The sequence below is a fragment of the Chrysochloris asiatica genome, unplaced genomic scaffold (genome assembly GCF_000296735.1).
Source record: "Chrysochloris asiatica unplaced genomic scaffold, ChrAsi1.0 scaffold00130, whole genome shotgun sequence".
Classification (NCBI taxonomy): Eukaryota; Metazoa; Chordata; class Mammalia; order Afrosoricida; family Chrysochloridae; genus Chrysochloris; species Chrysochloris asiatica.
In genome coordinates, this window is record NW_006408648.1 from 101,189 (window position 1) to 112,796 (window position 11,608).

The window sequence follows — 11,608 nt, forward strand, 5'->3', positions numbered from 1 at the left end:
TGAATAAGTATGGTGAAAGAATACAACTCTGTCAAACACCTTTCTTAATTTTAAACCATTCAGTGTTCCCATGTTCTGTTCGAACAACTGCCTCTTGGTCCAGGTACAGATTCCTCATGAGCACGATTAAGTGTTCAGGAATACTTATACTTTGCAATATTGTCCACAGCTTGTAATGATCCATACAATCGAAAGCCTTTGTATAGTGAATAAAGCACAGGTAAACATCTTTCTGATATTCTCTGCTTCCAGTAGACCCTGCTATTTTCCTATTTGGTATCCAAGATATGTCAGGCTTACTTTATTTTATACTTTCTATCACATGCATCAAAATTATCTGGAGACTTTTGAAAATTATTCCTGTTCTTTTCTTCCCCCTGTCTTTTTAGTCCTCCCTATCAGTTACTTCACTACTTTAAATTCCCCCCTAGGCTCAACACATCTAGAACTGCTGCATTACCAATTTAAAAAGAATTCAGATTGTCTTGCTCATTTACTAGAGGAGCTTGCAAGACATACATAATGGCATTTTTATTCGTTTTTTTGAGAATGGAGATCTTGTGAAACATGAAAAGACCTTAAGAGACTTTACATTTACAGCTTTAAGGGCTGCAAAAGAAATTCTTAACACCATACAATATAATTTAAACCATAAATTATTTTCTTTCTATAAATGCAAACAAAAATTAGATAATCTTCTTTCAGTTAAAGATGGCCTACTGACCACACCCATTTAGCCCTGCTCCTTCCCTGAAACCACACTAAAAATAACAATTAAAACAACTGTTTACAAAAAATTCAAACACATCAGAGTAAAACAAAAGAGGCAATAATAATAACAAAACTTCAGAAAATGAAAAGCAAATGGGCAAGTGACTTAATAGATCTGAGATTACAGAATTCTAAGCCAGGAATGAGCAAAAGGAAAAAAACATTGCAGAAAAGCAAGAATACCACAAAACACAACAACCAGAAACTCCTGAAAAAAGTGGTAGAGGAGGAATTAAAAAGTTAAGAATTTGGTAGAGAAGGAAAATCTATAAAAGAACCAATTAGATGCTCAAATTCTCTTTCCCACTCTGGGCAATGTGGAGGTTGTTTTTCTCTTTCAAGCATAAATCTAAATGTTTAATATCTATGTAGAAGGTAGTACAGAGTTTATGAGCTTTGAAACACTAAGCAGAATTACAGCAAGAGACATACTGAAAACAAATTATGTTATGAAAGCTTATATTACAAATGTTTAAAACACCTGCCTTTTCCTCTCACTGCCCAGGATGCTGTCAGAAATAAGTATTGAAGAATTTCTTCTATAGATTTCATCTAACCTAAGAGAAAAGATCTCCAATATAAAAGTTCAAAATTCCCCACAATGAAACACACAGGTGCCAAACTTCTGTTATAGGCACAGATATTTTCCAAACATTTAAAATTCTTAATTATAAGTAGTCATGGCTCACAAAAAACTTGAGGAAAGTACCTAATATGCAAAACAAAAACTACCCAAAAAAATGAAAAAGCAATTTGGATGAAGCAGATCAAGTAGGCAGAAGGAAACAAAAGGCCATCCATTACTATTTTCAGAAAGGTAAAAGAAGATACTTGTTGTTTTTTGTTAATTGCTGTTGAATAAGTTCTGATTCATAGCAACCCTGAGTGTAGGCGTTCCAGGGAGTAGCTGGCTGGTTTGAACTGTAAATCTTGTGGTTCACAGTCCAGTGCTGATCCTACAGTGCCACATCAGGAGTCCAAGAGAAGATCTAGGATCAATAAAACAAGAACTGAATTCTATGAAAAAAGGACCCACCAAAGAGCTCTTGGAAATTAAAATGAAATAACAGAAATGAAAAGTTCTATAGGAGGGCTTAAGATCAAATTGAGGAAGTCTTTTAGAAAACAAAACACAAACTAAATCCATTGTCATCAAGTCTATTCTGACTCACAGCAACCTAATAGGGCAGGGTACAACTGTCCCAGGGTGTTTCCAAGGCTGTAAATCTTTGATTTGCATCTCTCTAATGGCTAATGACCATGAACATTTCTTCATATATTTGTTGGCTGCCTGAATGTCTTCTGTAAATCTTTATGGAAGCAGATTACCACATCTTTCTCCTGTGGAGCAACTGGTAGGTTTGAATTGCTGACCTTTTGGTTAACAGCCAAAGGTTTAGCCACTGTATCACCAGGGTTACTGTCTTTCAGCAAGCAGATCCAAAAGGCCAGATAATAAAAATAAGAGATAAAAAACAACTGTTCTAGAAAGAAGATGAAAAGGAGATCATCAAAGAAATATTCCAAAAAAAAACTTTTCAGAAATGAAGGATACAATTTCGTAGACTAAAAGATCCTAATGGATGTCTGAAATATGGGATTAGATTAGTCCCATATATAGGCACATAACTGTAAAACTTCACGAGGCACAAAGAGATCCCACAGACTTCCAGAAAGACAAAAATTGGTCACAGACAAAGGATTAGGAAAAATACAAATTAGTTTTAACCAGCCACACTATAGGCTAGAAGACAACAGAACACTTATTTTTAAAATTCTAAGGGAAAGTGTTCTCCAAATGAGATTTCTATACTTAAATTTAAGTGTGAGGTAGAATGGAAACATTGTCAGATATTCAAATTCTCAAATGAATTACCTCTGATGTACCCCTGGTGGTGGTGGTGGTGGTGGTGGTGTGCTGGGGAGTCGGTTCTTACTGATAGCGATCCTGCATAGGGTTTCCAATACTATAAATCTTTAACAGAAGCAGAAAGCCCCATCTTTCTCCAGCAGAACAGCTGGTAGTATCAAACTGATGACCTTGAGGTTAGCAGCCCAACTCATAACCACTATGCTTCCAGAGTTCCTTGATGTACCCCTTAGAAACCACAAAATTATATACTCAAAAGACATGGAATAAATCAAGAAATTGGAGTATAAGTATCTTATTAGGAGATATAATATTAAGGGAGAGATGAAGGCACTTTCCAGGTTGCTAGTAAAGAAAGATACTAGGATGAAAGCTGTGTACCAGGCTGAAAAAACAATCCATCTAATGTGTTGAGATCAGAAGGCTCCACGAGAGATTTCTTCAACATGAAACTGGTAAGAATAACCACGGCATTTGAGTGTATTAGGAGGAAATGTTTGTAACTGGGAATTGTGTTGTTGTTGTTTTGTTATGTGCTGTGCAGTCGGTTCCGACTCATTGCGACCCTGTACAGGGTTTCCAAGGCTGTAAACTTTTTACAGGAGCAGAAAGCCTCATCTTTCTCCTGCGGAACAGCTGGTAGTTTTGAACTGCTGACCTTGCGGTTCGCAGCCCGATTCGTAATTGTGAAGCATTGGTTAATTAGTGAAACAGCTGAATTACACAGAAATTTTAGCAAATTTTAAAGATGACTGAAACAGAAAATGTATGTTGCACACTACAGGTGTGAATAGCATTCAAGTAGTCCTAGTAATGTGAATATTAATCTAGTAAAAATTATGTTATGACTATATTAGGAGAATGAGGAACAGGAAGTTAATGTGTATTTATGTACACGGAGAGAGCTAAATCTTTATGCTCCATAATGGAAAAGTGTTTTAAAAAAAACAAAAGAAACTAAATATATTAACTTGGGAAACCCTATGCAGGGTCACTATGAGTCGAAACCAACTCAATGCCACATAACAAGAAGAACAACAAGTATATTAAGTTAGATATGTGATGTAAATACCAAAAGTAGTCAGTATACTAATTGAATAAAGCTGGCTTTGGGTCATGGGGTGTGGTATCAAAGCCAAGGGATGTGTTTGTTTGGTTTTAAGTTATCATTATAGAATGGCAACAACAGAACTATTTGACTCTTTATTTAAATTATACCACATGCATAATTCTGAAGCAAAAATAAAATTAAAAGTCTGCTCAAGCATGACTTCATTTTAAAAAATGTTCTTATATACTTACATTTATATTAAAAATTTTAAGAGTAGAAATGTTGCCATGATTACCATTAAAGAATACTAGAATCATAATACAAAATTAACATTTACTTGTATTTCTCAATGTCAATAGAAATATTCTACAGAATAACTTTTAAGTCCATTAAAATGTCATTATAAACAAGATTATTACTTGGATACTTAAGACTATGAGTTCAATCATCCATTGTGCACATATGGATTTCTCTCATAAGTCTAAACCAAAGTGATAATAACTCAAACTTTTATAATTGTTTTCTCTGGACAAAATTGTTCAAATTATCTTTAATTCTTATAATTTTGATAAATAGAGTTATAGTTTAGCAATTTCTCCCTTAATATATTCATATTCTCAATGTTGGTTGTTTAAATTAGAATGTACACATGGACTTGGATATGTGAGGGATAATTTCAGGTGTTTTCATTTACATGTGATTATCTGTATAGTTAATGAGACATTTATATTTAGAAAAAAAGATGAATTTGTTAGCAGTTGACTTTACAATAACTGGTCATCAGTTATATGAAAATCTTTTTCCTTACCATTCTGAACAAGTTGAACATGGCCTCCCAGTAGCCAGAAGAGAGATTCAGTCACAACTTGGAAAAAGTGCAGTAATTCATCTTTTTCTTCACCCTTAATACAAAAGACAAATTCATTTGCTTTTCTGTAATATGATTTATTTTTTAAATGACTTCTCCTTAAGGAGGACCTCTGAGGAGTCAGAAGAACTAGTTTCTGGATCTAGTTTAGCTATCTGTGAGATAAAAGATCTTATGCATGGCTACACTTCAGACTCTCTTCTGAACACATTTTGATCTTTTATTTAATTTTTATTGACCTTATGTTTTCTTCAGGTATGATGTCCTGAATGCTTATACTGCAGCACAAAAGTAATGATGAAAACAGAAAAATATTCAATGCCATCATTAATCTTCATAATTAACTATTTTATTCATATTATTCTAGCACAGTGTTAAATGGGTACTTAATACATAGAAACACACAGATCTAAATATAAAAACCCTAAAAAAGCTGAACAAACAACATGGCGGAGAGCATGGAAGTGCAGTGAGGAGCTCCATCAGCAACAACACAGAATACCAGACCAAGAAGACTCAGGGATGGTGCCAGAACTCTGAAACACATATAAAGGAACATTTAGAAATTTGGAAGGCTTACAGCCAGGAGAATTTGTAGCAGAAGCAAGAAATTCATTGTTTTCTCATTCAAGATGCTCAGCTGCCCCCAGAGCAGCCATCTTAGGCGAGACCAAGCTGGGGAAGGATCAGAGCCACCACGGAAACCTGACAGAACTGCCACGGATGCCTGACAGAACTGCAGAGATAAAGGTGTGGACATTCTTTTTTTTTTTTTTTAATCTATTAATTGGTCTCTTGCTGTATGCGCACCTCCATTCTGGTGACTTGAGGGGGTGCCTGAGCAACTGGACATCCCACCCCCAGCCCCGGAGGGTTCTACTATGTAGGCACACAGATCTCCTCGAAATTTAAAGTGACAGTTTCCACCTAAAACCAAACGGCAGTGCAAAATAGTCACAGCCAGTCCTGAACTGTTTATCACCATGAAACAGGCCTGAATGAGGATTGTGGAGCAGGACAGGCAGACTAAAAAGAAAATAGGCCAAAAATCAAATCTTGAGTTACGTCACAACAACAACAGTGGCATCTAGAAATTCTTCAGTAAGAGTGAAAAGGAAAGCCCATCTTCGGATCACATCTACCTGGAGGCAATCAGAAAGCATAAAAAATACCAAAATACACACCCATTTAAGTATTAAGTCCACAGATAGCTCCTGAATTTGCCCCCAAAACAGAAACAGATGACCAAATCTGCAAATGTCCAGAAACAAGATAAAGTGACTGAGGCAAATGAGCTGGAAGCAGACTTACACTCCATACTGGAAAATGGGAAGGCTTTGGAAATGCCTGAGAAGGAATTAAAAACAAAAAAAAAATGATTATAAAACGTATCAAAACACTATACAATGGAGTTGAAAAAATAAGGAAGAAGTCAGGAAAGCGCTACAAGAACAATCGAATAAGATAAATACAGCATTGGAAACAATTCAAAACCTACAGAAAGAGGGCCAAATGATTAATAATAAAATATCAGAAATGGACAATACACAGAAAAGGCAAAGGAGCAGAATTGAAGAGCGAAAAGCCAGAACTAGTGAGCTAGAAGATAAATCTCTGAACACTACTAAAACAGAAAAACAAGCACAAGCAAGGATAAAAAAATCTGAAGAAGGCCTAAGATTCCTGCTGGACAACATGAAGAGAAATAACTTAAAAATTATCAACATTCTGGAACAGGAACAATCACACAAGTCCACAGAAGAGTTAGCTGAAGAGCTTCTGGAAGAAAATTTCCCTAACATCCTGAAAAGCGAAAAGAAAAGCATCCAAGAAGCTCAATGAACCCCAGGAAGGATAGACCTTAAAAGAAAATCACCAAGACATATAGTAATCAAGCTCTCCAAAATCAAAGATAAGGACAGAATCCTGAAAGCATCTAGGGAAAAGAGAAGTGTAACATACAAAGGCAAGAAAATCAGATTAAGTTTGGATCTCTCAACAGAAACCATACAGGCAAGAAGGCAATGGGGAGAAGACATATATAAAACCCTGAAAGAAAAAAAACTGCCAACCAAGAATCCTCTACCCAGAAAAGCTGTCAATCAAATATGAAGGTTTAATAAAAACATTCCAGGATAAACAGAAGTTAAAGGATTTTGTCAAAGCCAATCCTGCTATGAAAAACATCCTAAAGGAAGTTCTGTGGACTGAGAACCAAAGAACAGACAACAAACAGAGAATGATGTAAGTGGTAGCATCACCCTGAACCCAATCGTGGTAGCATCACCCTAAACCCAACTGACAAATGGAAGAGTCAAGAACAGAATAAAATTATAAGAACAGAGGATCTGTGAGGTCAGTCTATGATCAAAACAATTACAATGGGAAAGAAGGTAAACACAGAGGAATGGAGATCCAGGTGGTAAGAAGGTCAGGTAGATTACAGGATAAAATACACTGTCTTAAATGGAGGGTAAGGTAACCACAACAGTGGGGTAGGGGTGGGGAGTTTAGTTCGGGTGTTGGGGAGGGCAATACAAGAAGGGGGAGGAGGTAGAAGAACAAGATATATAGGGGAACACTGAGACAGGTTTGCATGGCCTAAATGGGACAAAGGTAAAGAGTGATGCATGCTCAACCCTGGAACAATAGGACTCTGTGATACAGGGATCTAGACATAGTTTGAAGAGGGGAAATAATACTAAAATGCGTGACTGTCTTATGAATATTGTTTCCCTTTGCCTACTATTGTAAAATAGACAATTGAGTGGAATAGAAAGGAATGTTGGGAAACATGATTACAGAAAAGTCATAAGCCTGTCTTCAGCCTATAACTGATTGGAATACCTCAAAGGGGTTCTAGAATTTGTCCAGTAAAATAGGTCTCTTGCAAAGAATTTGCAGAATATAGGGCATGAGGTGAAATCCTGAGTCCCATCCAGAACCTTATGAGGTGAGACACTAGCAACAAGCAGACCAAGCCTGGAACAGCTAGAGCAACAGAAGATACATCTTCAAAGAAAGATTGTCAAGAAAACCCAAAACAAAAATGTCAGTATAACTGGTTACTACAAGAATAAGCAAGCTGAGCTACTAGTTTGGGCAGGCAGCAGAGACAGCCAGGTAGGAAACGCTCTGTAGAGGAAACCCAAAGAAGCTCCGCTAACGGAACACCACCAGAGCTCTGGATCTAGCATAAGACACAGGTGTCGGTTTACGGCAAGCTCAAGTGAAAAAAATCACGATATAAAGGAAAAATCCATGAGTTAGGAAGTGCTTGAGACACGACTCCCTCTGCGGCTACCCACCTGGACAGAGTTTAGAGTGTGGGGCTACAGCCAGACGAGCACAGGGAACCAGAACTAAAAGCGACGCGGTGACATCTGCAAAAGGAGGCGCAGGGAATTCTACACAATTTTTCCTCCTCTTCCCTGTAGTACTAGTACCTTCTCTGCCTAACCCAGACGCCTTCAGGAGGGTGGGAACACAACACCCCACCAAAAATAAAAAAGTCCAACGCTGAACCCATAGTTTTCCCATGGCACAGAAAGAGTTTGGTGGCTGTTTATGATGTCAGCCTGTGGATCCCAGCCCTAAAAGTTAACTTGTGCAGGACCCTTTACTATACAGCAAGAAAAAACCTGGTCTGGTCTGACAGAAAAACCATATGAACAATCTGTAAAACCCCAACAAAAAGAACGCAACTATCTCAAGAATTACACTGTGCACATGCAGATACCTAACTGACCTTCAGAGACAAAAATAGTAGACAATCTTTCTTCCATAAACTTCTCAATATCTATCTGCGTACCTCTACGGTGGTGACTGGAGGAGGGTCCTGAGCAAGTGGACACCCCCACCCACTACTACTGGAGGCTTCTACGATGCACACACATGCCTGTGCAGCAAGGTAACTGGGCAATCAGCCACAGTTTTATTTTTGTTTCAAAGTGTGATTTTTGTCTCTGCTTTTATATTGCTACTGCTTTTGGTCCATTTGATCACACATTTGTCCTTGAGGTGGGAGCTTTTTATCCCTATGTTACCCAAGAAGAGACAGAAATTGTGGCCATGTAGCCAAGCTATACGCATATTCCATAATATTCCACCATTAAGACAAGAGCCAATAATAGCTACTAAGCATTACATGCGAAGAGGGTAGCCTATCTCCTGATTATATCCACCAGGAGACACCCAGTAAGCTTAATAACACAACAACAAACATCCATTTAAGCATTAAAAAAAAATAAAAACATAACTACTGGAAATGACAAACAAAAGATCTCAAACAACAAATGATTTAAAAACATGTCCAAAACCAGAAAAGAGTAACTGAGACAAATGTGCTGGAGACAGACAAAGGCTCCCCAGAAGAGGAAGAGCAGGTTTTGAATTTGCCTGAGAAAGAATTCAGAAGAATTTTATGGAAAGAAATTCAAAAGCTCCAAAAAGGGGTGGAGGAAAACAAGGAAGAAGTCAGGAAAATGCTACAAGAGCAATCAAACAAGATTGATACAGCATTGGAAACAATTCAAAACCTGCAAAAAAGAGGTCTAGATGATTAATAATAAAATATCAGAAATAGACAATATACTGAAAGGGGAAAAGAGCAGAATAGAAGAGATGGAAGCCAGAACTAGCAAGCTGGAAGACAAATCTCTCAATACTGCTAAGATGAAAAATGCAAGCTGAAAAATGGATAGAAAAATCTGAAGAGTCTAAGATCCATGCTGGGTGACTGTTACAATGTTACAATACCTTCCGGTTCTTCCCTCTCCCCTCCCTCCAACTCCATTTTGTCTGTTTCCCCGTCCTAAGCTACAAAGCGCATAGTTTAAAGGAAAACATGGCTTTTGATAGGCCAGAGCTAAATCATCCCAGCAATGACCACTCCCTTCCTGTTGAACCTATATAAATCCCCTCCCTTCCTGTTGACTCCTCTCTCTCTTCCTTCTTTCTCTCCTCCCTTCCGCCTCCTGCCTTCTCTCTCTGGCAGAGGTTATCTTCCTCACCCTGAATAAAGGTCTCTAGATGGGCCATTTGGAGTGGGGTGTGGTTGATGAGCGGCACTGGGGTTGTTTTTCCCCTTTCATTGGTGTCAGAAGCGGGATGGTTGAGGCCCCCAATTTAACATCGGAAGGCCCAGGACCCCAATTCTCCCAGCGCCCTAACCCGCTCATTTCACCATGCCCTCCCAGCGCCCTCAATCATCTTCGCTGACACCTTCTCAGCATCCATCACCGGCAGGAGTTAATTCTGCAGCCCTCTGGCTCGGGTAAGTCCTCTTTTATGGCTGCCCTGGGTATGGAGATTTGGACCCCGGTAACCAGGACATAAGACTCCGTCCGGGTCACAGACCAGGCTCCAGGTTCTGTGTCTTCCATAGTGAGTCTGGGACTTGTCCGTTCTGCCTCCCGCCCACTGGAGGGACACCTCAGAGGGTGGTGCGGTCTTCGTTTACAGATCCCCTCCTTGTGGCAGAGACGCCTCCACTGGGAGCCTGGGTCTCCATGCCTCAGACCGGGTCTGAGGTGCAAGCACTGACTAAATCTCAAAAGACGTCTTAGGTTCCAGGCACTATTCGCTGTCTTATTCCTGGTTGCTATGGGTTCTGGGTCCTCCATACCAGGAAACCTCGAGGGCTTAGACCTTGAAACTAAGCGTCTTATAAGTCTATCGATTCGAATTTGGCCTCAATACAAATTAGACACCCAAAATAGCTGGCCGTCTACCAGCTCGTTTGAATCAGGTCTAATCCAAAACCTATTTAACTTTTGTGAGCGCCAGGGAAAATGGTCAGAGATCCCGTATATTCAGGGCTTTTCCTACCTTTGACTTTCTCTTTATTCCATTGCTTGTACTCCATCAGCCAATTTGACCCAGCTGGAATCTTCTCCCTATCAATTTGACCTAGCTGGACTATTTTCCCTATCAAAGAGTTACATTGCTTGTCCTTTCAACTCCATCAGCCAATTTGACCCAGCTGATGAATCCCCTCCCTATCAAAGAGCCCCAAGTGCACTCCCTCCCGCCCCCGCTTTGGTTGCTCTTTCACCTTCTCCAGGTCCCCAGGAACTTTCCTTACCATCCTCCTCTTTTTCTCCCGCCACTTCCCCTCCATATGCGCCTACCTCGCCTTGTACTCATTCCAAATCTCGAAAGTTAATGTACCCTGAGTTTTCTCAGTCCAGTCATATAATAGCACCCTTGTGGGAAGTGGCTGGGGTAGAAAGAATTGTCCGAGTCCATACCCCTTTTCCAATGGCAGAGTTAGCTTTAATTCAATCCAGACTTGGGTCTTTTACCTCAAATTCTGCAACTTTTATTAAGCAGTTTCAATTTCTAACGCAATCTTACCAACTAACTTATGATATTTTTGTTGTTTTAACTAACTCTTTAACCCCTGAGGAAGGTAGGCGAGTGCTGGAACAAGCCTGTGCTCATGCAGACCAGGAACACCTCACTAATAACAATCATCCAGCAGGAGCGGAAGCTGTCCCTGACAGGGACCCCGGGTAGAACAAAACCCAGGCAGGTATTGTCAACCGAGATAGGTATGTTAATTGTATACTTCATGGGCTGCGCAATGCAGCCATGAAAGCAGTTAATTATGACAAACTTGGTGAGATTATCCAAGAGAAGAATGAAAATCCTTCTGCGTTTCTCCAGCGGCTCACTGATGGCCTGCGGCAATGTACTAATCTCTATCCAGACTCAGCCGATGGCCAAAGGTTAATTATGGTGCATTTTTTCTATCAGAGCTACCCCAACATCAAAATAAAGCTTAAGAGGCTAGAAAGGGGTCCCCTAACCCCTCAAGCAGAGGCTCTCACTGTTGCATTTAAAGCCTACGATGGCCGAGATAACACAAAGGCTGTAAAAAAGTACCAGTTATTAGCTCAGGCCATCAACCCCACCTTGCCACCACATGTAAGTGGAAAACCCACAAAGCCTCCAGGACTCTGCTTCTGGTGCAACCAGGATGGACATTGGGCCAAAGAATGCCCCAATCCCAAACCTCCCACCAGGCCCTGCCCCAAATGCAAGC

The 11,608-nt window shown here is 39.6% G+C and overlaps 1 protein-coding gene across 2 annotated transcripts in view; it reads right to left on the reverse strand.

Annotated features, from left to right (window-relative positions):
- The window catches only part of IQCB1 (IQ motif containing B1), a 138,050-nt gene that overhangs the window by 99,224 nt on the left and 27,218 nt on the right, over positions 1 to 11,608 (reverse strand). For both annotated transcript variants that reach the window (XM_006869347.1, XM_006869346.1), the window contains exon 4: positions 4,501 to 4,594. In XM_006869347.1, coding sequence (XP_006869409.1) covers positions 4,501 to 4,594 — 94 coding nt within the window. The remainder of the gene's footprint in view (positions 1 to 4,500; positions 4,595 to 11,608) is intronic.